This window comes from Antennarius striatus, chromosome 24 (genome assembly GCF_040054535.1).
Source record: "Antennarius striatus isolate MH-2024 chromosome 24, ASM4005453v1, whole genome shotgun sequence".
Classification (NCBI taxonomy): Eukaryota; Metazoa; Chordata; class Actinopteri; order Lophiiformes; family Antennariidae; genus Antennarius; species Antennarius striatus.
The window spans coordinates 4,154,662-4,181,203 of NC_090799.1; the positions used below are offsets into that span (position 1 = coordinate 4,154,662).

At 41.8% G+C, this 26,542-nt stretch overlaps 1 protein-coding gene across 14 annotated transcripts in view; it reads right to left on the bottom strand.

Moving 5' to 3' along the window:
* mbnl2 (muscleblind-like splicing regulator 2) overlaps positions 1-26,229 on the bottom strand; it is a 47,401-nt gene extending 21,172 nt beyond the window's left edge. For 6 of the 14 annotated variants that reach the window (XM_068308941.1, XM_068308943.1, XM_068308938.1 and 3 more), the window contains exons 1-2: positions 21,404-21,677; positions 15,190-16,086 (exon numbers count right to left, since the gene is read on the bottom strand). In XM_068308941.1, the coding sequence (XP_068165042.1) occupies positions 15,190-15,363 (174 nt within the window). In that variant the 5' untranslated portion in view covers positions 15,364-16,086; positions 21,404-21,677. Of the gene's footprint in view, positions 1-15,189; positions 16,087-21,403; positions 21,679-26,016 lie in introns of those variants that run through there. The other 8 variants (XM_068308934.1, XM_068308936.1, XM_068308937.1 and 5 more) reach the window with 3 other exon arrangements.
* Between the last annotated feature and the right edge of the window lie 313 nt (positions 26,230-26,542).

Sequence of the window (26,542 nt, forward strand, 5' to 3'; positions counted from 1 at the left end):
GAAGAACTACATCTTGCTTTAATAAAGAATGATTGGGCTAGTCGCATGAACTGCAAAGTGGTGGCTATGCATAGCAAATACAGCACATTTGGAGTGTGCAAGTAATAGTGATGATCATCACTGAAGGGTCTAGACTGCAGTCTGCCACACTTGGGGATTCAGAGCACATACGATGAGGTAAGCTTTGCTGAACGGCAGAACTGCATCACATCTAAAAAAAGATGAGTGCTTATGGCTCGTATTTTAAGCAGGGAGGTGGTCCGCAAATGTGACGGAGCTAGAACGCATCAAACAAAGCTGATGACTGTGCCGTCCCATCATCTGGTTTCACATCTTTATCTTTTTGAGAGGGTGGCAGTCGTACCTTCACGCCTACACAGTAGTCACACACACTGTGCCTTCTGTCTAAGCCACCCACTCTGAACGGAGCACAAATCCATTCATCGCGGGCATTGCCTCTGAGCGCCCGTCTCTGAAAAGGATCTTTCAAAGCACCTAGGCACCTCTGTGATTCATGCGCCAGCCACCAGTGTGTAGCCATAGCTACACAGAGAAATTATACCTTTCAGCAGGGTTGCTCACATGGCAACCTCTCATTGTATAGCCTTAGCCGCTGCCCTTGTGTGTATGAAATGCTATGATACATGCTTTGGGATACACTAATAGCTGCTTTGATTCAGATTAGATAATTATATGCTTTAGCATGAAGTGGAAAATGAACAATGCAAAGTTCAAAGATAAATTATTCGTTGTTTTCACTTAAAATTGCACAAAGAGTTACTGCTGGCACATTCGTAAAAAAACTATGTCTGTAAGGATTTACTTAATGTCGAAGCTTAGTTTAAAGATGAACAAAATGCTGATTGTGTGTTATTCAAGTAGTTGATTACAAAGGAAGGGGATGAAGTCAGACAAATAGATAACATTAACTTCCGTCATTAGCATCCCTTAAATTGTCTTTAGTTCTAGTATTTAGGGTCTATTAATTACTTCTGTTGCATCTGTTTCACGATTGTCGCCTTCTTCTTCTGCTGTTTTTATCACCACAAGTCAGAGCTGTTGGGTAGAGACCCCCAGTTTGAAACATCGAGATGTCAAATTAATAGACTAAAACAAATAATAGAAAAATAACTGCAGATGAATGAACATGTGTGACTTGCATCCACAGAGTCTCTACTGTCAGCTCCAAATCAGATGAAATGTTCTACTGATGAACATTTATATAAGACTGACACTCTGGCATGACTACACACGCACGCACGCACGCACGCACGCACACACACACACACACACACACACACACACACACACACACACACACACACACACACACACACGTTAATTCAAGCAAACATGATGACAGAGTACAGAGGAGGGTGCAGATTCCCACTGTTCAAACACAACTGAACTGCATTGCAACATTACATTCATTTGGACTGCCTTCTTTGCCATTCCACTGTTAACTCCAATAATCACGCTTGCACGCCTGATGCCTTTCTACTGTCAGTGCACTACAATTTACGAATGAATGTGTTAATAATGTTAACCAGACACAGACAGTTGTACCCACCAGTGCCTGATTTAAGTCTGGCACAGCTGTAATTTTTCCTTTAAACCATGAAACATCCAGAAGGTAAGATCAAAAGCAATTCATATGATACCACCCTGGAAGAAATCGGCCTTGAAACATAATTAGAGCCTAAGAATATAACACATTTACAGGGAACAGTCATCCAAAAGATCCATTATAACTAACATTAGCGCCCCATGCCCAGCATTTAGGCTGCCATCTTTAACAGCCCTCCTCTTCCTCTGTAAGCAGCCTGAATGGTCAGAGTGATGACTGTTGTGTGACTGTGGGTGGCACAGATACAAGAGGGCCAGTCTTCCACCCCCCCTCGGCAGAATAGCGCTTCAGTTGTGGGCCCCTCCGTTCACCACTGTAACATTTGCATTTTGCCCTCAATGGGCGCTCTATCCTCCAGCCTGCTGGAGACAGAGAGCGACTGCCTATAGATTGCAGCCGGCAGAAAAGCTGTGCACGTCCTTGGACATTGCTCATTTATTGGGAATCTAGTTCCCTTGTTATTATCCGACATGGATATGCACATACCCCATCGGTTCGATCCCAGGTCAAAAGGTCAACACTGGACAGGCAGCGGTTACAAGAAACAACTGAATGCATCATCAAAGCTTGTGAAGCAGTGGTAACTGAAAGGTCACAAACTGTGTTGTGAAATGATTGAAAGCAGGATAGAATTACAGTAAAAACCCATAAAGGCAAATGGTCATGTTGTTTATAGTGATCTAACTGGTTACGTATATTTTTGGATGGCTCTGCCAAAAAAGCTGTAACAAGTCTTACTTGTATTACCCCACATTTATCTGATTGTCCTCCTCAGAGTGGGAGGAGGAAGGCTGGAGTGAGGAACGGACACTAATTCTTCTGACATGATGCCTGTGATATGCGTAATCCCTTTAGAGCGTAGCCGAAAACCTTGTTGTGTCCCCACCGACCAGTGAAGGTGGGTGGTGGATGGGCAAGTCTCCTTTCTCCTTTTACCTCATATTATTTCCCTTTCTTTCTTTAACCATTTCTTGTCGCGCTTCAGATATTCACATCTTGTCATTTAAGCTATGCCATGTGCATTATTGGACAATATATGCAGCTTGGGCTCATCCTTTGGCTGTGTTTCCTTTTTGCACATATAGGTCCTTCTCAAAAAATTTGAATATTGTGATAAAGTTCATTATATTCTGTAATTTACTGATAAACATTAGACTGTCATATATTTTAGATTCATTACACACAACTGAAGTACTTCAGCCTTTTATTGTTTTAATATTGATGATTTAGGCAAAAAAAAATAAAAAATAAAAAATCCTATCACAAAAAATTAGGGACCTGTATTAAGGACCTGTATTCATACTCGCAGCTATAAATACCTAAAAAAACGAATGTCTTGGCCAGCGGTGGCCATTGGAAATTATTCTGGAATGATTATTTCAAGGAAGTTCTGCCACACCTCTACAGTTTTAAGATAACATAAATGCTTGGCCTATTAAATTCACCCAAACGTGCTGCAGAGTCTTCAGATTTTTTCAACAACATCAATCAAAAAAGATCTTTCTTCCTTTCTTTCCTCAGTTTGCTTTCAGTGAGCCTCTTTTCCAGGGGCAATAATAGCTGGTTGTGGATCAGCCTGTGGAAACCCCCGGCTATGGGACACCAACAGGACGGGCACTGCAGTGTTCACAGGACCCCAGAAAAACAGATCCAGTGATGCTAGAACCCAGCAGAGTAGCGAGGCGCTGGATGCACATGGACAGAGCTCTCCTTCATTCTCAAACAGGGAGAATGCTCCTTCTAACGGATCCTGTTTTGTTCTGAGGGTCTAATGGATCCGTTTGGACTAATGGATCTGTTTGAAGTGGCGAGGCTCCAGGAAACCAGGAAACACTGAAAATCCATTCTGAAATGATAGCCAAAGGCGCTCGCATTTAGGCTGGTAATGGAGAACATGAATCAATAGCGAACAGTGGGTAAGAACGACTCATTTAAATATAAATCTGTAGAGCGACTCCAGCTCCCAAATCCTTTTCAACTCCAATTATGTTGTGATCAGATGTTTCTGGTACATAAAACTCCAGCAAAATTTGTAAACTAAGAAAATAATTTTAAAGTAAAGGACAGATTTAAACCAATAGCCTTTTTTCCACATCTAAATAGTCACATTAAGACGATGTTGCCTCAGCAGTAATTAAGTGTCTTTGTTTCACCAGCTGTAATCCCACAGATGAAGGAGTAATACTGTTGCTGAGGCCTGAGATTACCGAAGGAGGGAGAGAGAGAGAGGAGAGGTGGAGAGAGATACTGTACACCCAGATGGAGGGGGAGGGTGGGAAAAAGGTGAGACACAGAAGAAAACACACCCACCTCCATCTGAGATGTGCAGTAAAGGCTGTCTGTGGTGATTGCTTCTCCACACACAAGCATTTTAAACTTATTTCAACAGCTACCAGTTTTACTTTTTAACTTTGTTGATACATAAGGCATTAAAATGAAATTGTGCTGCCTTTCTGCAGCACTAGTATTGCAGCCAGTAGTGTGCACTTCTAAATAAATAGTCACAAGGCCATGATGCACACATCAGTACTGAATGCATGACTAAAAGAAGAACCTATAGATATAAAAATCTTTAATAGAAGCACTGAAAAGTTCACCATGAGCTATTGAAAGGGTACTCGAAAAAGTTTTCTTTAACTTCTGCAGTGATTTTTCTATATACTGCATCTCAGCCTTAACTATATGAAAGGTATAAATATCATTCCTTTAAGAGCAGGCTATGAAACGAGTTTTTGTTCACCTGTCACTGCGGTTCAAGGATTTCAACAAAGACGCTTTTATGCAGCATTCTGTACAAAAAAAGCACAGGCAATTTAAAAGTAAATTAAAGTTATCAGCTTTCAGGTGCAAACTAGCCATGCTAGATGTGCATGACTCTTTTTTTTCAAGCGGTGCTATGGTCAAAGTGGTACCATTAGAAGGCACCTGCAGAGTCCAGATCCCTGCTGCAAATCCAGCAGGAGGCTGAAACCCTGATTCAGTTAATCTGATCATCTGTGACCTGCTGAGACATGAAACCCACCCTCTAGAGCTCCTCTAATCTGCACACATACACACTCTGACACACACACACACAAAGAAGGAGGCATGCAGCTGACAAGTACACAAATAAACGCGAGCCTGCATGCATACACCACATTTGAGTGAAGCAACTGTCTCGCAATCCGCACACAAACTTTTCATACACACCTTCGAGAAAGGTTGGGCCATAAATCTACTTCTCAGGCTGTTTGCAGGCGAGCCACAGCTGAAGGTACGAGGCTTTAGCCTGTTTTCCACAACCTCTCACTTCTCTGTTCTCAGAAGATATATCTTTTGGGCTTTGCCTTCACCTGTCTTGCAGCCATCCAGAACTTCAACAGGCAGCGGAAATAGGTTACATGATGTTGATGCCCTAGTTTGAACAGAACTGTGCCACAGCCCTTTGAGGAAAGAGCATAAAAGAAAACTGTAACTTTATAATTAACTTATTTTACATGTGTTAACAGATACCACAATGTCAATCATCATCAAGCAATCACGGCAACCACCTCCCTGTCTGCCGCGCCCTAAATGTCATAGAAAAAAATGTTAATGACAGGAATTAAAATATGTGAGAAAACTAAAAAAAAAGAGAAAATGGCTAGCCTACATTTCCTCTCCCTGCTGACACTATCGACCGTGTTTCAGATCATGTCGAGGAGTTGTGTAAATCCATAAAACAGATAACGGAGGATAATGAGATGGAAGGGAGCAAGCAGATCTATTCATCAAAGCTTCTTTCTAACACACTCAGCAGATAGGAACAGAAATGTTGTATAGCTGCTTACTCTCCAGTTTGGAGATTAAAGCTTTAGTTGCTGACAAAAAAAGTTGAGAGGCTCATGATTCAAACAACGGAGAACCTGGAGGGCCTGGAGAACTTAAGGGAGAGAAGCTTGTCTTCATATTGAGGATATAATTCTCACAGCTATTAGTGTGATGAGAATTGCAACTCCTACATTGTTTTACCTGACTACTTGTCTACATGCCACGACATGCTGGGTTCTTGCAAAGTAGACGCTAAGATTTTATCTTAATAATCTGCATTGCAAACCACAAACATGTCTCCAGTTTTCAGACAACAGGCTTGTGCAATTGCATTCTGTGATACGTAGCCAAGGGGGAATAGGTGCAGCATCACTGGATCAGCATGTTGATTGCTGGATGTGATGATGAGGCCTCTGAGGATGCGCTTTCCCGTGAGCTGAGCAGACCCAGAGCCCACATGGAGATGATGAAAACGGCCCTCATGAGGTTGACAACACTGAGGTATGAAGCTCTGAATGAATGCTCATACATAATGGAAGCAACGAGGGCTATTTGGTCAGGGAGATGTAATCAATAGACTTGGGTACTGTAGCTCTAACAGCCCCAAGGTGTATTTCATCTTCAAATCGTAGGAGGCAGGTAAACATATTGATCTCACTCTTCATCCATGTTGTCAAACTGCTGTTTAGCTGAAGATGACACAGCTTTGTGGAGTAAATGAGTGTAAATGACAGTGAGAGCATGGCTGAATTCAGTAAAACGCAAACAGGAAGGGGTTGGAGAGTAGTTTTCAGAGTGGAAATCTATTTGGCCGTGCAAAAATAATAAGTGCTTCCAGTACAGTGTGTGCCTGATCCAATCATTAGACCTAAAGCTCTTCCCAAAATGGACGTTTTAATGGTTCATGCCAATTCATGCCCCTCCCTTCCCTTCCCACACCACAGTGGGGTCGTCCCTGCTCTGGGACGGTGCGCAGCACCAATTAGTGTCTTCCACCTGTCGCTGCAGGTCACTGGTGCAGGCATCTGCTGGCTGTGAAATTGGCCATCTCACTTTCGTCCATGAACTTTGCATGGCCTCCCGTCAACCCAAACACACACACATGCACACACACACACACACACACAGAGGCACAGATATGTTGCTATGACCTAATGCTGACCTTTATGGTATGGCCACCCTGCGTGTATAGAGGAAATAGGGTAAGGTTGTGATACAAATAATACCTCTTGCTTGGCCTGGGTAATGAAAACACATCCTTCCTAAAATAGGGCACCCTGCCATGCAAGCTCTGTAGTATCAAAAGATATTTAAAAGTTCCGACACCTTGCAGCCTTATTTATTCTTGCAATGTAACAACGTTGCCAGATCTCAGAAATAAACTCGATGCGTGCAATATTATCATTCCCACTAGAAATGATGGCAGAAACTACAAACATATGATCCAAATAGTAATAAAGTAGATTTTGTGCTTTAATAAGAAACAAGTTTTATTGTTTTTGTGAGAATTGATACTGAGCTGAGCAAGAGAGGCATCGATAAAGCATCATCTGAGGAATGGTATGAAATGTGAATTAGCTTAGCTAGGAAAATGTAAAACAATACCCATCACTACCTTTAACTAGGCGGCAGCAAGCTTTTCATTCACTATTACAAGAAGCCACTTGTACTGAGCACCAAACTTTCATCTTAGCAAACTCTATTAAATTACTACAATTTGGAGATGCTACAGCCTGGCTTATTAAGATTGATGTTTTTCAAGAATGCAAAATTAGCCATAGAATAAACTGCCTACTGTAACCTGATGCCACTGCCTGCAACAGATTTTTTCTTCTTGGTTATCGGCCATTTGAAACCAGACAGAGACACACCTGCAGTTTTGTGTCCCAAAGGGCCAACCCTAACCTCAGTCTAATAAGATAAGTGACTGCTTCTCCATTATGATCAGAGGTGCAAATCGGAGTTAGAAGTTAGCGTGCAGCAAAAGAGCTGTTTTGAGATGCTGTTCTCCATTCAGCTGGTCAGTAAGTGCAGTACAACAGACAACATAGAGAACACTTCATAAAGAATTATAGGAGACACTGCTTTGGCTGTGTAGTCCATCACTACCACCCATCAAGCCTGAGTAGACTAAGAAGAGAAGGAAAGAGTTCACAAAAGACTCACTCCCCTATCACTTGAGCATGATTTTTTGTCTATATGTATATACGTATGTGTGTGTGTGTGTGTGTGTGGGTGCTTGTGCTTGTGTGTGTGTGTGTGTGTGTGTGTGTTTGTCTGTTGTGTGTGTGTGTATGTGTGTGTGCATGAAGACATATAAACACATAAGACATAAACACATCACGATGCCACTATTTAGAGAGCCTTAGTACAGTTTCAGCTTTTGCCGTATGTCACGTTTGTCTTTGCAGAGAAAACAGATTTCTCTGAGGACATACATTAAAATACAAACAATAAGGAAAGATGAATTCCTAAGTATAAACAATATGCTAGCGAAGAAGATTCATCCTTAAAACTGAGGAGCGGAAGGCGAATACTTGGACCTCTCCTCATGTAAGTGTATTATTCATCAGCTTCATTATTGCTGAAGAATATGCAAAGACTATCAATACAATGAAGAAGCAAATCTATTTAAGAGTTGCTAGCAAGATAGGTTAACTCCCATTTTTCCCATTGACTTTTGGAAGGCGAGATGATGCTTGGGAATGCACACATGAACACGGGGCACAACATTCAATTTCTTTTTTTAAGATAGGAAGTTTGAGCTTCCATCTCAAGAGCAGCTCTTCATTCAGTTTTCCTCTGGGGTTTGGGGAAAAACAAATCAGGCTCTTTAAGAAGTCAACTGAATTGAAGGACTGTTGATCAAGGCTTTTAACACAAACACGGATACACACTAATAACGCTTTGCTCCTTTATTCAATATTTCTCAGATGTGGCTGTAAATGTCATCACTTTCAATTTAGAAGTGTCAAACCTGTCATGGCTATTTACATCTGCTGAAATATAATCGCAGCAGAAATATTACAACCCCGTCTTTGAATGTTTACTGCACTGAAAAGTGTGATCAGTGTGTTGTGTTAGGCCGGAATCACCACAGCTTGCTTGACACAGACCAAAAGTTCTTTAGACAAATAAGTGGAGGGAACCCAATCTGGTGGGAGGCCTCGAAAGATTGCATTTCTGTTGCCTCATTAGATGAAGCCAATTAAGAAGATCTCATTATAAGGGCTGGTCCCAGAGAGACAACTGGGCCTGTCGATCTAACTGTTTGTAGCTCCCAAGGTTTGTGTGTGTGTGTGTTTTTGTGTGTGTGTGTGTGTGTGTGCGCGCGCGCGATGGGGATGGTTTGGTGGCAATTAAGAAGCAGCTCAGCGCTGTGTCGTTGTAATTTTGTCCATTTTATAACCAAAGGAGAATTAAAAGATGCCTAAAGGGAGCAGTTGACACAAATCCTGAGCAAAGATTGTATTTCATGTGTGCCACAGTAAATGCGATATGCTTCAGTATTTTGAAGCTCTTCCTGTGGCTAGCGGTAAGCATCCTTTCCAGGAAAAAAAACAGAAGTGATTTTTCATATAATATATGGCTATATTTATGAATTATACCAAGCAAGGCTGAACAAAGCAGGCAAATAAAAGCTACTTTCAGTAAGGAGAGCAGGAGATCCTGCCTCTGATGACTGATGATGAAACGGCATATCAATATTTAATGAGACCCAAACCAAAGGTCAATCACGCAGCAAGCCTCCTGGATGACTAGCCATAGATTTGTCTTCAGCTTTACAGCCGAGCGGCACAAAACAACAACATCGGCTACTGCAGGAGTAAGGGAGTTTGAACCCAGCTGGCTTTGAAATCACAAAGTGAAGATGGCGTTGATTCTGCAGCGTTTGTTTAAGTTGCTTTCTTTTGTTGCAAAGAGGAAAAAAAATTGCAGAAAATGTAGTACTTTATCAGCATCGTGGGCAGCAGAGAGGGATGGAAAAAAAAGGATGACTCAGAGGTAGTGGGTGGATGGAGACCAGGTGAGACACTGGTGCAGCAGATGGGCAGATTTTCTGTACTCAGTCTTTCCATCATGTCGCAGGCGGCTCACCGGGTGACGAACACCTACTGTTCAATCTGACATGACTGACAGTAGTGCCATACATTTTCTGTTTTATAGAGACGATTTAATGGAGTTCAAGCACTCCTACAGCAAGCAGAGCAGTGAAAAGTGTAGGCAGACGGCACTGAATATTTAAGGCCTGAGCTCCATTATAGAACGGCTGTGATGTCTCCAGTTCTGCAACTAAATATGTTCCACTATCAAGGCTTTTAAATTTTTCTCTTTTGTTTTGGTTGGTTGCATAAATTATGAAACACATAATTTACGAACATGAAAATGAACCATTACATTGAGACAGGTGCTGATATTAAAATCAAAATGGGAAGGAATAAGGTAGATATAATATACACTTAATGCAAGAAGGAAAGTTTAATAAAGAAAATGAACCGACTGCAGATATTTTAGCGGCAAAGCACAACTTTCGACAGGCTTTTATTGAAAACAAATTATTTTGCGGTTGTTCTTAAACATTTTCCAGCGAATGCTACACAATGTCCAGAATGGCCTGGAGTCAACTTTCTCCTCCCTCCCTCTTATCTGTTCCTATCTTTAGGACTGTTTTTCAGATCAGCGAGGCCACGGCTACAGGGTGAAATCACATGGATCAAATGAAATTTGGCACGGTTTGAACTGTGAAGTCAGCCAGTGTGCACGCATGTGTCTGTAGGAGGAGGCCTGTTTAAGAAACTGTGGCACTGGGGGTCTTCTAGGGGCCCATCGAAGCATGCCCCTAGTGCAGCCCCAAGTTAAGCTTGAAGCCAGTGCCTCATTGTGCATATGTGAATGACCCTGGGGGGAACACCAACTTCCCGCTGCGCTGTTGCATGCATTCCCCTCCACATGTTTGCTCTGCCCAGGGTGTGGCCCAGTTCGAGAGGATTACGCTGAGGAATGCAGCCGAGCCCATCTTTTAAAACAAAAGAGGGGAAGGCGCGCGGGGGGGGGGGGTAGACCGAGGCAATGGGCATAAAGTTCATGTTCACTGAAGCTTCCTAAAAATCAGAAGAAAAAAATGTAAATACAGTAAGTCCGGAGGGAAGAGCTAATAGCTAAAAAGACGAATCCATAAACAACAAAAACTTGCCCTTTGGTATCAGTTGGTGTTTTAGATTCACTTTCTAGTTTCCGAAGAGTGATAATGATCTTTGGGAATTATAGACCTGCCCATAACATACAGTATGACTTCCATTTTATCAGTATTTTGCACAAAATGAGCTAATTTTCCTGCTTCAATCATCCAAGCCATTCAAATATTAACACCTTTCCTATTTGTCGTGTTGCCTCACGTCTCCACTTAGGTGCTTTCAGTCCCCCCAATAATGACACTTGAGCTTTAAGATGATTAAGATGTTTTCACCAGTGAGGGAAACCAGGGCACTGGGAGGAGGGATGGGTGGTGGGGTGTCTGTGACACAATTGAGAAAACGTTCCACACATCTGAAAGTCAAATCCATTTTTTCCCCAGCCTGTGTTCTTTTTGAAAACCACGACGTTAAGAAACACGATAGCGTCAGGATGCACCTGACTGTCGCCCCAGTGCCATGACTATTGAAGATCAGTCAGGTGTGGAGGTCATCCAGTAAATTCTGACAGACAGAAAAGAAGATCTTAACATGCTTTGTTATCAGGCATCTCATCTGCCATGTAGAGGCTTGATGGCCTTTTAGGATCGCAAAGAATCCGCACGCTAAAACCAGACAGAATGTGTGCATAAAAATGGAAGTCTCTCAAAGATCTGCTGACCTTTCAGCTTTATTTAAAACCTGCCTGTGTGTGTTGTGTCATATTTTTGCAATGACAAGCAGTCTAAAACTAAAATTGAGACACTTGCTCAACCTTTAACTGCAGATGGAAGAAATACAACTCATTGAACCCATACATCTTAGTCACAGACAGAACCAACAGAGTTCAAGAGAAAGTAAGTGAAAAAGCCAAGAAACAGGCACTAACAAAAGGCTACTGTCAGAAGCACAGTCAGCGTGACATCATCACATGACTGGTGTGACCGTCCATTAATGTGGACTCATTTCCTACAGCGCTCCCTTGTCTGTGTTATTGTTTCTGCGGTCAAATGTCTGACAGTTAGCTCACTAGGAAACGGCTTCAAGCATGACAAATCATTTGAGATGATTGGAGATGCTGGAGGCGCAGCTCCATCTGTATTGATTATCTATCATCTCCTGCAGTGAATGATACTATTTCAAAGGGACGCGTCTTGGACCCAAATATGAATGACAATTCTGTCTCTAAGGCATGGATGGACGCTTCCAAAATCTCCAACAACAAAATCGTGTGCAGTTGCAGCAGCGACGTCACATTGATTTATAATGTGCTTTCACAGACATGGACTGTGTATGACCACATTGCTTTACCATGACCTTCAGTCAATTCAGTGAAGGCACTGCAACGTTGCATGTTTGAATCAATTACCTATTTGGGAGTCATCCTGTGTCGCCAAACAGCTTGCATTCACTATATATGCTGCATAACGCACAGCAGTCAATATACCCGTCTGCAGATTTAAATAGACACCTCAAATGTATGATAAAGTTCCAAGATAAACACATCTGAACCAAAACACTTCCCACTGCACTCCTGTTCAATTTGTCAGAATGGAAATGGATGACACCTGGTTGGTTATTTCATATATACCAACCAAATAAAAATACAGCTTTATTTGGACAAAGATGAATTAGCTTGTCCTATTTTGAGAGATGACAAATGTAGCAGAGAAAAAAATATTTCAAAAGCACAACAGTGTAGAGGAGGAGGACAAAAATATAATCCCCTAGACATTATACTACAGAAATGCTGAGAGCAGCGTAGTGGAGTCAGGATGCTGCAAGCTGCATGATTGAGCAGGTGCAAACGTAGCAGGTATGATTCCTGATTGTTGTTGGCCCATACAAAGCACAATGAATGTAAAAGTGTATGTTTTTCTTTGTTTTTTTCATCACCACCGCCTTCCCAGGTTGTCCTGTGCTCCAGAAAAAAGGGACTTGTGGAAGTGGCTGCTGTAAAACCCCAAGAACACCTGTCCCTATTTTTAGCATTGCGATGATCTACATTTAGAATGCAAAGACAAAAAACTGTTTTTTTTTCTCCCAACTAGGTCTCAAAAGCAGAGCAGTCGAATTCTCCACTGACTTGACATGCTTGCTAAGTGCTTACATGTGCTACGACAAAGATAACCTTTCTTTCCTGCTACACCTTGATGCCTTTCTGAAAAGGACCCTTCAGATCGTAGGCAACGCTACGCCTGGTGGAACCGAACCCTGACAACCCAATGAGATGAGAGGACAGAAGGTAGACAATATGGGTGTAATGGGGTGCAAATCAGCCTGCCGTGGACAACACACATCTCCTGATGCATAATAAACCATTTATTCTCTTGGCTGTCATGAGCAAAGTAATTTGGAGAGAGGAGGCATACTGGAGTTAAAAGTACAGAGGATCCTGTATTCTTGTTCTGTCACAGGGTCCTGCAGTGAAGAACGACTGAGAGAAGCTACATTATAGATAAATTTGCCAATACATGTCTAAATTTAGCTGTATTACGCTTTCAGCTGATGGGCTGTCCAATAGAAGAACAAAATTTGCACATTATTACAAACAACCCGAGTCTAGGATGCTGGAATAAAAGCTTGAATTAAAAACAAGAACAAAAGAAAATAATTGAAAAATAGTTACTAGCTAGCTCGCCTTTTGAAGGAAGACATGATGAAGGTGTCTGTAGTTCACATCAAGTCATCCAGAAGTAGCATGAGCTGGTTGGATTCTGCTGTTCACAACAGAAGATGCTGACAACAGCTGTGACGTTGTCATGGTGATGCTGTGAAAGCAAAGACCTCCCTTTAAAATGCCTCAAGGGAGTGTGAGACCAGTGTTTGTCAGATGAGGAAGATGACACTTCTTGCCCACTGAGGTCAACAATCCACAGCAGAGACACATGGGAGTTTGTGACTGAGAGCCCACACCACCGCAAATAATGATATAAAAGCTTTAGAGCGTGATGAACACTCCATTCATGGCGTCAGAGAACTCATGTTACAGGATAAGCAGCATAACCTCAAGTTGTTCTTGGCTCGGTTGCTAAATTAGACGACTTTGGCACACGCTACATGCACAGGCTTTATTCATTCTGCACATTAAGGTGCAAATGATGCATGAATTGCCAGCGCAATGCCTCAAACCACGATTTGTAGAGAATAGTGGCAGTGCTCCTGTAATTTAGTTTCTTCACATCAGGATTCACTGGCTGGAGTTTTCATAAGCAAAATCATGTCATGTGCAGAAGAAATCCATGTCAGGCCTTCCTTTTCGTGATGGAATAACAAATCGATCCCCATTGGCTGTCAGCTGTTTGCTCATTAAACCATAACAGTGTGACAGCTTGCAAATTCCAGTAGCTGGGAAGAAATGTCACTCGATGACTGACTTCAAGTGATAACTCAGCCAGCTTTACCATGAGCAGGTCTTAGCAAAGAAAACACCTGAAAGCAGCTGTGGAAATAATAATTCATATGTGGTACTTGCACTGTAGATGACTTTTATACACTCCTCATGCATTTTAAGTATGAAAAATGCGACATAGTGGAATGCTTTCCATGTGTGTCGAGAGGGAATGTTCCCTGGTATGAGGAAATGCAATCCGAATAAAGGCCCGTTTTTTCATAGGGTGTGTGAACCCACTCTCTCTCTTTAGTCAATGACCTTGTACACAAACAGCGACATGCATTCTCCACACGTCCTGAGTGTGTGAAATGCAGCTACAGTTCACGTTTACAAAAAAACCCAAACTCCTAATAATTCCAGTTCTGCTCTACTTTCTGTGGCTATTTATCATTGTCACAGCTGTTTTATTCCTCCCCCCGGACAGCTTGGAAATATTGGGTTACTGTTGGATGCAGCCATCTTATTTGCAGTATGTACGGGGCTTGCGAGGAGCGACCTTGTTGTACAGTATCGAACAGCAAAAAAGAGTAAACAGTAACATGTCTGAGGTCAGTAAATAAACTACAGTCTTTAACTATTATAGGACAAAACACTTTAGGTGGATTTTCAAAGAGTATCACCCAAGTGTTGCTAATCAGAACCATTCTGTGCTTTTAAAATCTAGAGTCTGTATCAAGTTGACAACAAATAAAATCAACCACATCATGGACACGCAACAGTTATGTCATATACGAGAGAGAGAATGGTGAAAAACGTACCCATGTGCACACACACAATTGTGGTGAAAGACAACATGACAACAAACCTGTCTGGCCTTTAGCTTCGTAGGTCAGGCTGGTCTGCAAACTGCAACACCGCAAAGAGTCTCAACACACATGCTAATTCGAGAAGACAACCTACACCGGCCGACCATTAGGAACCACAAAGCTGTAACACTTTAGATAGATGCTATTTTGGCAGCACAGTGCTGTCAAATAATTCACATCCGCTTGACATTATTTGAGAGTTCCATGTGGTTGTGTAAGGACAATTTAATGAGTAGAAAATGTGATGATACCTGTAGTGTTACAGGTATGTTCGGCATTGATGACAAATGAATGGCATGAAATGGGCAAAAGCCAACATTCTGGAGAAAAAGGTACTGTATAAAATAAAACTACAGGAGGTAACCAGAACACATTAGTTACCTTTACTTCAAAATTCTTTACCTTTAATGAGTCGAAACAGGCGATCACCCTCCCGTTGTCCACCTGGCAGCTTTTGGGTGGATGGGCAAATTTGCATTCCTCATCACTGCGTGAACAAGTCCCTCTCTGAAACTGCCGGCACACTTCCAGGGTCAGCCATTTTGTGTCCCGTATCGAAGCAATGTTTAGAGCCATGTCAGCAGTGCTGGCTGAAGAGCTAGGGTGGAGCGGAGCCACTTGGTTTAGGAGGAGGCTATCCTCTGAGGAGCTTTTCAGAAGAGTTTGATAAAAAAACAAACAAACAAAAAAAAACCCAACAACTAAAACTGAGGAAACATGAAGCTATAAATGCTCTGCTTCAGGTCAGTAGATGAGGTTTGTCCTTGCGGACAGCAAAATGGGGGTAATGGACTGGCAAGTTCTTTCTGACTGGAGCATGGGAATGCAATGCTGTTGTGGAGTATGACAATCAAACAGCTAATTATTTATCAATCAGTGAGTCTCAGGTGCAAGACTTTGACAAGGCAGAGGGGGCATGCTTGGAGCTAAGCTCTTTTAGTTTTACCAATGTCCCAAAAATGTACTTTGTGTGAGTGATGATATCTGTGCAAGGGCGGTCGTTGGGGAGCAAATGTGGTTCTATTTTGAGGAGCGATGGCACGGTTAAGGACGACACAAAGTTTCAGATGCTTCTAGCTCTTCGGCCCCTACTATCTGAGTGTTGACACCTCATCCAGCGGTGCAGCAACTCTACCTCTTCAGGCGCTGTTTCTTCAGGACAAACAAACCAAAAGGTCGGACGGGCTCTCAGTTGAGCTACGTCCCGTCACAACTGCAGAGGGGAAAAAGTGGAGCTGTTCGCAGCCAAGGATCTTCAAGTAGCAAATGTTGTCCCGCAAGGCACTTTCTATCAGTGATCTGAAATGGAGAAGAGAAAGGTTGGTAAAAAGACGAGCACAAAACAAGCAGAGGACAGTACAGACTGAGAAAGTTAGTCATTGAATATGTTCTAGGTTTCAGTGACTGCTGCAGAGGATGCTCGTTCTAAAGGTTAGAGGACTGGTTAACCAGAGAAAAGGCATTTGTGACGTAATTCAGAAAGCAGACAGCAAGTCCCCCAAACACTACTGTGTGTCGTTGTACATTGTGGCTACAAGCCCACTGGCTCTCCAACATATAACACACAAAGTGATGAATAGCAAAGGCCTCTGTGCTATGAGACAGTGGACAAGAGCATCGAATCAGAGCAGAGATAAAAAAAAATTTTTAAAAGCCCAAGGGTCCAACCCACCCAGTAGAGCCATGCATGGCGGGATGGTTGTAGCCAATAGAAAACCGCGTAGAGCAGCACTATTCCGGGCAGCCACCCAGCAGCCACAGAGGGGCCGAGACACATGCCAGTGCCAAACATGATTATGACGCTGCCCAGTGTCCTGAAATATTTACTGGTCTCCCACCATCCAAATTAGATACCAGCTCATCGACAGCATCCTCTGATCCTCGTCTTGTCACGTAACGACAATACTTTGTGTCAATTCGATGCCTACAGAGAGATGAGGTTGAGGGAGACAATTGGTGGAGCAACAATCTGAGGAAGTGACCTTTAGCTTGAGTACATAAGATCCATTACCAGGCTACTGCGTAGGGAGCTCTTCCCTGGGTACATCTGGAAGTATTTTTCAGCAAACTAGGGGCGGTTAATGGGGGCTAAACCCACAGGAGGAGAAGGGTTACAACTCTTCTTAAAAGATTCAGCCCTTACTATATTAAACCTAAACTTTTCTACACAGTGCAGGCAACACCTGGAGAAAACACCAACATGTTTAAGTCTCCTCTAAAGGCATTGACAGAAACCTTTAGATGGTTGTTATGCAGACATAGAAATGCTGAAAAAGTTTCTGGTCTGCTACTGGCTGGTCTTCTGAAGAAAAAACAAATTAAATGGCCAAAATCATTCTATCCACCAATTATTTACTTTAATTCTTTTAGCATATTTTAAATAACTGAATTTTTTTTAAAAATGAAGCATAGTGAAAATGTAAGTTATGTCTAATTGACTTTTGTTATCTTAACATACTTATTAGAATATTTTACCAAGTACACTCAAAGTTTTGCTTACGTGAAAATGCAGGACTTTTTCTGAATATGAATTAACATGGTTGTATTTTAAAAAATAATATTGCCACAACACTAGCTTAGCTTCAACTGTATGTTACTTGTATGGAAAATGTGTACATTGTATATTGTCTACCACAAAAATGTGAAGAGATTCACTTTGTTCTAGTGATGAGAGCTTAAAACAAACAGGCCTGTAGCAACCCGCCAACGGCGAGTGACCTCATTGTTTCTGTTTGCCAACTTGGATTTTACTCATATTTGGCAAATGGTGAGTGTTAATTTTGGACTCCGGGTGGACATTCCTTTTCAACATTCAGATTCTTCTTTTCTGTCTCAGGCAGTCACAATTACAAGCAGATTTTCCTTAAAAACCAGCGACAGAAAGACGTTTCCCCGTGAAATTGTCCAGCAACACTAAAAGAATTTAAAGCCTATGACTCCACACCATTGTCCAGGTAATCATATTGTCCCACTTTAGTGCTGATCTTGTGAAATGAGATGAAAAGCTTTCTCATCCGATTGCACTGACATCCAGGCTCCACTCTCCAAGGCAAGATTTAATTTCACACCATCTCACCAGGGAGAGAGCCAATCACTGCAGAGGAGAAAGTCAGGTAAGAATCATGTCAGATCTGACCTTTAGCAATTAATCCCTTCTTATTTTTAGAAACCCTGAAGTCTGAGATGAAACTAACCTACTTTGCCTGAGTGTATGAAGGGACGATGGTGCCATTTATAAAATAACTTGGTAACAAACAATGGAGCAAATTGTACTCAACTAAAATAGGCAACAAAAAAAGGCATCAGTCTTTCTGACAGAGGTTTATAGCACCGAAGGGTTTCATAAAGTTGAGTGGGCTCATGGGTTGGTGGGGTCATCCAAAAACCTCACAGGGAAACATGAGAAATATTCAAAACAAATGGTGTGAACTGAAGATGAAAAAGAACCTCATGTGGGTGATGTTATCATAAAAATCATGTAGGAACACGGCCACATGTCTGTTCCCATACTGTAAAGAGTATTTTCGTGCCATATGCCGAGGGAATCTAGCTGCTGTTCAAACAACTGTGTCTTTGTCAAAATCATGTGGGACCAGGCTTAAATCAGTTCTTTCATTAACTAGCACCACAAATTATTTAACAAAAAAAAAGTTTCAATTTTGATCATGCTGCTAATATTTTGTGATAGCTCATTAGCAGAGACAACCGAGCCACCTTGGAAAAACTTGAAGCCCCTGCTAGAAAGAAAATAGTTATCCTGGGGGAAACTACTACTTCCTCTTTATGACAGCATCATATCTTCCTCAAAATTCAAACACACAACTGAGGAAAAAGCTATGTGACAATGACTGCTTTGGAAGAATCAAACTGAGGTCGAAGGATTTAACGGTTTTGGTTCTGTCTGGATTGACTGCCTTTCCACAGCCTGCCCCTGGCATCGCTTAGGCTAGCTTATGTCTTAGTTTACACTGAGCTTAAGTGTCACTATTAAGCACCATGTTAGTGATGTAGCAGGATGATGGTCAGCAGGTAGGAAGAGACCTTACAGCACCGATGTTTTGAACTCCTCTACACCTTAAATGCACCAGCTTCTGTTTTTATTCAAGGGTGAAAATGTGGAAATGAGCATTTAGCAGAAACAGCACGTGTTTTTATCTAAAACTCTGCCTCTGCAAATGCATAAAAGCAATGAAATGCCTCATCTTTTTAATATAGGACACTTTGAATAATACCGTAGGAGCCAATCTTGCACATCAGTTCCTACTCTGTTTATATTCAGTTCCTGTGAGAGGGCTTTGTCCCCTCTGTGTCCTCAGTAGCAACAGTGAACAGACAGGGTGACCTGATAAAACAGACTAGAAAAAGAAAGAAAAGCAACACAGTACTAGACTTCATGGATTACCGACGCTTACTAAGGCCAGCTGGCAGAGGCATTATCTTGTTCAGTCCGCTTAATTGAATGAGAGTCAGCGGGACTCGGGGTGTCTCGAGTGAAAGTCATTGGCTTGACCTCTGAATACCACGTATGTAACCCATTAGTCTGGTATCTGTGCGCTCTGGCTGTGCCATGCAGTTTATCTTAGCTGCTTGCATTTGTTCAGCAGACATGATAAGCTACCTGGTTTCCATTGGTCATAAGCCTTGAGAAAATGTTTACTGTGGCATCAGCTAGGTGTTACCCTCAAATAAAGTAGAAATACAAATGGCTGTGAGAGGAAAGCACATGACCAGTGTACCTGAGTGGCTGCATTTCCATTTATTACTATTTTCTGTTGGCAAACCAATGTTCTATCGTCATTTGCATGGCCAAGAGGAACAAGTGGTCAATGTTTTTCAAAGCCATGGAGAGAGGGCCTCATTGTGAAGGGGAAATACAAAATGCTCAGTTTCCAATGAGTAATGGAAAATGAGTGAGCCTTATAGTACAGGCTTTATCAAAATGTCCTCCATCACTAACAAATCATTCTAGGCTTTCAAAGTCACATCACCAGCTCGTCAGCTTCCAAAATGTTCCGTTGCATCTTCCCCGGAGGATCAGAGCAGGACGATACTCTGCAGTCTAATTTGAATTTAATACTTTGGATGCTATGGTGCTTATGAAATTGTATTTGGCATAAGCTAAGGCTCCTTCAACTTCAATATCATCAAGTACCATTAGTGATAAGGACCGGTGAGGCAGCTCAGCAGACGCTATACCACAACTAAGCTACTGAGACAACACAAGAAGCATTTCACATAGTCAGCAGATAGGTGTGCCCCATATCATAATAGCCTTAGCTAAACCGCAGTGACCCGAATACCCTGCTCATAATAAGGGACTTGCCATTTCTTTCCTGTTTGCTTTCCAACTTTGTAACCTGGGGCACATTTTAAACCTTTCCCAACATTTTGTGAGATTTTGCTGTATTTCAAGCACATCAGCAGTGAATATTAGTATCTGGAGCTTCCATCAAATTTTGACATCAGCCACGAGATTGTCCAGTCAAGTTAATTACAGTATAGCTAACAGCAAGAGGTGAATAATGTTGTTCAGATACACATGATTAACAGGACACCTGTGCTGATGTGAAAATCATCAAAGTACCACAACTGTTTGTGATCATTTCCATTGACAAGTAACATGAGTAAAAATTACAAGATAGGAGATTGGCTAAAGCGCCAGTAGAAACCATGTCAAATAACAGGAAACATGAAATTACAGGATGTGATAACACAGAAGTTGAATGATTCAGCAGACTCACCCTTGTACCAACCACTAAATCCTTTTAATACCAACTTGAGGTGCAAGTGGTATCTGAGCCAATTTAGAGGAAGGGGATTTCTGGCTCTTCCAGTCAGGACTGGGTTCTTGTTTGAGTCTTATCCCATTATTTTCTCAACAGGAAGGGCTGAACTGGTGTTCCATTTTAGAAAACACCCACTTCCCCTTGATCCATGGCCAGACGTATGACACATCCATGGCCTTTTTTATGCAGACAACGATGTCCACTAGTTGACTGTGCCAGCCCAGCCTAACATAGACAGAGAGCGGAAAGCTAAGGACACGTCAACCATGCCATGATGCACAGCGTATTAGAACTGTGAAGTTCAATCTTATACGGGCGATTAACAATTTGTGTCTTGATATATATAAAAGAGGGTCAAAGCCGTTTGCTCTTGATATTTGGAAAATTTGAACATAAAGAGTTACGAATAAAAACTTTACGAGAGCCACAACAGAAATAGAACAGATGCCATCCAAGTTTTTCTCTAGACGGCGAAAAATATGAAGTCCATGAGGCACAAAAAAAAAGCTCCTGACATTTGTAGAGACAGGGGAAAGTCAACTACTGTGATAATCGAGCCTCTCCCTCAACAGTCAGAAGAGAAAGTCCATTACTGGAAACTGTAATACGTGTAGTTACTGTGAGGCTGCAAGCTCCTAGTGGCCCTGAACATTTATCTCCTTCCTCTTTCTTCTCTCTTATTTAGCCTCACACTCTTTCTCTTTCACAGATAAAATATTTCCTTTCGTCCCTCCCCACCCAGACTGGTATGCAGCACACTGCAGCAGAACTGAACATAAAAAAAATTAATAAAAAAGAAGAAGCCAGCCAATATAACGTTTCTTCCCCACCTCGTTCCTCTGTGTCCCGTGGCTCTGCTGTGTGACTCTGTCTGTCTGCTGTCCCGACCATAAGAGGCTGCCGGTGCTTCTGTGACACGCAACGGTACAGCCTCAACAGCTGGACCTCAACAGCGGACGAACTGCTGTCATTCCTCGCACTCTGCTGAATGCTGCAGCTGGAGGTCCATTCCTGGACAGGGATTTTCTCTGAACGTCTCTCAGCAGCCGAGTGAGGGAGCGAGGCAGGCAGGCAGGAAGCAGAAGAGTGTCTCCTCCAACTATCTGGCTCGAGCACTTACAGCCAACCCTCTGACACCCCCGAAAGCCAGCCCCTTCCTGCCCATCAGCCTGCGGCAAGTCCCTACCCCCCAGGAGCCCCGGCCAATAGAAGGACAGATTCTTTGAATAACAGCTTTCGGAGCCTCTTGATTGGGTGATAGAGCACCAAGTGTAAAGCTGAAACCTGTGCTCACAGATACTTCATCTGATCAGAACGTTCAGATACCAATACTACCGATCAAGGTTAGAAGGATGTGGATAGCCAATATTTAGAATAACAACAATATATAATTGTTATAAAAATAAAAACAGGTTTTAATAATACACCAGTGATGGACTGTGAAGAGTAGAATGTTAAGTAGACACTGATTTGGAACATATTGAACATCGGATAATCACTCAATTTCACTGCCCTCCTCAACTAGCAATCATATCATCGTTGTCCACCCTGTTGAAAGTGATTATATTTTAATTTCAAACAGCCACACCTGAATGGTTTTTTAATAAAAAAAAGTGCATATTTATGTCACATAAAATTTATGTCACAAAGTAATACGAGTACACAATAATTAGCGGTGCAGTTGCATAATGAAGATCAGCCCTGTCCTTGTCTGTGCTCTATCATCTCATTTAACATCACCCCCCCAGAAAACGAGCGCGCACCTACACCCCCTAATCTCCTCGACCGCCACTCAGCATCCATCCTCTAAAATCATCCACCCTATCCATCGCCTTCCCTTCTCTTATACATCCCCCTTCTCCTCATCCCTCACTTGCTTTTTTCCCTGATTTCTTGAAGCCGTCTTTCAAGCTCTATTTCAGTCTAATTCCTTCGTTTACTGGACTGTAAAATTGCAGTAGTGAACATTTCTGACATTGTTGTTACTCAGAATTTTCTTGGGTTGAAAAAAAAGAGATTGTAATGTTAAAAGCACTGGTTTACCCCACCCCCACCCCCACTTGTCCTCTCTGCTTTGTCCAGCTGATGAGATGATGATTGGCATCATATGAGCCGTGAAACCGGAGCGTCACAGAACTGATGAGTCAGAGATTCAGCTTCATGACTTTTCGATACACATTCAATAGGGAAGTCGTACTGTCTGTGTCTCTGCCTCTTCCCACACCCATCTCTGCCCTGCGCTCATAGAAAGGTTGTAGCAGAGTGTGTGTTTATTGACATCATAAGAGTTTTCAGAATAGAAGAACCTTTTCTTGGTCCTACAACACAGTTACTACAAACTTAAAAGCCGATAACAGGGAGTTTCTTAGGTGCTACTGCAGAGTAAGAAATCTCTTAGCACAGGAGGAACTTTGAGTGATGTAAGTGCATGGTGAGTGGTTTATTTATTTTTGTATATTGATTACTTGAACACATGAACAAATGCAGCACTGCTGACCGCCATGAAAACACACGAGAAACAGTAATGCAAACAACAGCTTTTAAAAGTAGGGAACATAACACTCAGATATCTGTCTTTTTGTTGTTGTTTTTTTGCATGGCACGGGAGTGGCGTTTCTGTAACAACCAACATCCAGCTTCCAATCATTTGAGGTGTCAAACTGACAAATGCAAATGAAGAAAAGAAATCCTTACAGGTATTTAGTTCCTGGGGGGAAAACGGTTTAGTCTGAAAACACCTAACGAAGCTTGACATGCTCCACAGTTCAATGATAGCTAAACCCATTTACTGTCTGATTATGCTTTAATAGCTGCATAATCTGATGCTCCACAGCTAATATATTTGTCAAACGGTTTTTATTGTAGATGGGGGTTGAAAGGATTAAGCTCGTCAGCATCTACCTCTACAAACTGAACACTGACGTCATGTTTGGCATCAGCGCACCTACAACCAAATAACACTTAACAAGAGCTGTGCCATTACAAGAAGCATGAACAGAGAGTTGGGGGGAGGGTATTTTTCATAAGCAAAAGAGTAACCTCACACCTTCGGTGAATACAGTCAATTCAATGTTATTAATACAAACACAGGAGATTTGATAAGGGGGAATATTCGTTTGACTTCAAGTGTGTATTACAACAGTAGGAAATCTGTCCAGGAAAAACAGGAAAAAAATCAAAATGTTAGGATTTTATGACTGAGTCACAACAATAGCTGTCATACAGACCAGTCAGGCCTGCCAATGCTGAGTTTATCAATTTCTCAGTTGGCTGTTACTGACTTCTCCATATCCACATTACTGAAGTGTCAATATATGTATAACAAGCCCCACTTGTAGCTAATTTCCACCAGCAGGCCTCAGATATAGCATACCTTCTAAATAGATTTGTCCAACAGGAAAACAAACAAAAGCCTCGCAGACAAACAAGCTGAGCCACTTCCTTCCAACACGATATCCCCTCCCCTCCCATTATCCCTGTCCTGTTTGACCCCAAACGGCTTGGCTCACTCTCACTCCACCACATTCTGCACTCAAAGCAGCTTCATTTTCTAACATATAAAAGAAGTCTTCCGAACAACGCTTGATTAATGCAAATGAATATTTATGGGCTGAAACTTTGTTTGAAAATAAGGTCCGACACAGAATTTTGTATAGTAAGTTACGGCAACTGGTTTAATGTGACAGAGGAAAAAAACAGGGCTCAGAAATAGGGCACCAAAGACAGATCAATGAAAAGGCAGCTGTCTTTTTCTATTATTAGCCGTAATCAAATATCAAGCGGCAGAGAGTTCTGCTTCCTTCCGCTTGAAACCCATTCTGGTAATTTTGAAACAAACCACATTATGACTAAGAATTAAAAAAAACTACCTAATAGGCAAATGGTCACTCAGCATGTTCCGGAACAAGTTTAAAGAAGTGGCTTGAAACCGTTCATATTAATGATAAAAAGGATAAACCGCAACCAAGATGTACTGGTTTCACTGCATAAAACTATCTTGGGATCAATCATTCTATTTTTGGTTGCTAATCTGAAACACATGTGACCCAGTATGATGTTATTGACCAAATTTTGAGGCTGCAGATTAAAGCTCATTTCCTAGCAATCATAATGGCTATGAATTACGTTGCTGTACTCAAGAGTACCACTGCTGCAGCTGTTAATGAGAACAAGATACTTTTACAAATGGTAAGCCAAAGATCCCTAAATTGTTATACTACTAGCTCCTTTGAAAGTGATGTCTGCTGCCTTTCAGCATTGTTCACATGAGCCAACGTAATTGTTCATGACCTGGCAGCTAACCTGATCACAATTTATTAACCTAACCCAAAGGCTACTACTCAGCCAACCTGCAGTAGATTAAAATGGGCTTCCATTTAACGTCTCATTAGAATTGGTCAGATTAAGTCATAAATCATAATCCTATGTTGAGACCATAACAAATACTATAAGCAAATTATATTATTTAGACACACCAGGCATTTATTGCTAACCTAATAATTTTCTTTTTAGAGGTTTGAAATAAACTAATTAAAATCAATACCCAATCAAAGCTCGGGGGGGGGGGGGTGACCGTTCTAATGAGCCCAAATATCTTGCTTAAAAAGATATATTTAAAATTGCTTTAAATAAGACAAATCATCTTTAAACGCTGCAGTAACCTGTGAGAGCATGGACGCCCTCCAGCGATGGCTAAACAGAAAGTCTGCGTCTGATTCGTTTCTTCTATGCATTCAGAGGCCATCATCGTTTCCTTATGTTATTTTTCGCCTCTTTCACTGCCTTCTATTCAATTGGTGCCCGGGGACACATTGTGCCAGTGACAGCTAATGTATGCGCCGAACAAATAATTCCTCATGCTCGCCTGCATGACTAATCGTGTGGTAGAAGGGCAGACTTGGCATCAATCTGACGCCACAGATTTGTTGTGTGGTTGTTGTTGTGTTTGAATGTAAAATCTCTTGCGCTTGACAGCGTGTCATTACATTTACATTTTCCTTTTCAGCGTTTCCATTCGAAAAAAGTGTCCGAATGGAAAAGTTAGTTCGTGCTAAGCTGAAACAAGGGACGACTGGTAATAACTGCAATTCACACTGCAATGGAATGAATAATGAACGAGTAATTATCGAACATGTCCCCGAGTGGTTTTTGTAATCATTTGCTTTGTTAAGGTGACTTCACACATAGAAAACAAACTGAAAAGACTTGATATGTGCTCCTTACCAAGCTGCTTTCACTAGTTTTCGTTATCTGGGCAATGGCTGTCAGCTAGCAAAGCTACCCAGCGTGTAACGTCTACGACACTGGGGTACCAATATTACAACCATTTTAGCCACGTCTATTATCCAAACAGCTATTCCATCCACCATAACGTCGTAACAAGTGTGTAACACACCGCAGAGCCAGGGGGAACTAGCTTCTCAGCTAGCTACCTGCAGCTTACCTGATGACGAACCTGTCACATCCAGCTTGCACCACGTACGTTTCTACCGAACGCTATTCTGGTTGCAACGGGACCCAAAAAATTCGTTAACAGGAAGGCAAGAATGCTCTTCGACTGAGACTTCCCTTTATTTCCTTAATGGAAAACTTTTTCCACTTTAAAAATATATGTCAGTCATGGGGGAAAAAGAGGTTGTCACTCGCTACGCGCTAGCCCGCTAACTACTTTTAAGGCTAATGTAGGAAGCAACAAGCGATTTTGACAGTTCGATGAAATGTTGAATGTGCTTCGCTCGGGGGTAAATGTCTAATATCTAAATGTTAACGACGTATTTATTAACAAATATTTCTAAATTAAAAGTTGTGAGCATAAGTTTAAGTATGTTTAATTACTATTTTATTGTGTATTTCGTTTTGTTTATATAAGACAATCAATTTATATTTGATTAACAATTCAGTATCTACCCTACAGCAAAGGTGGTACAGTCCGGTGGAATCGAGGGTAATGGAGGAGGGGGGGTTTGTTA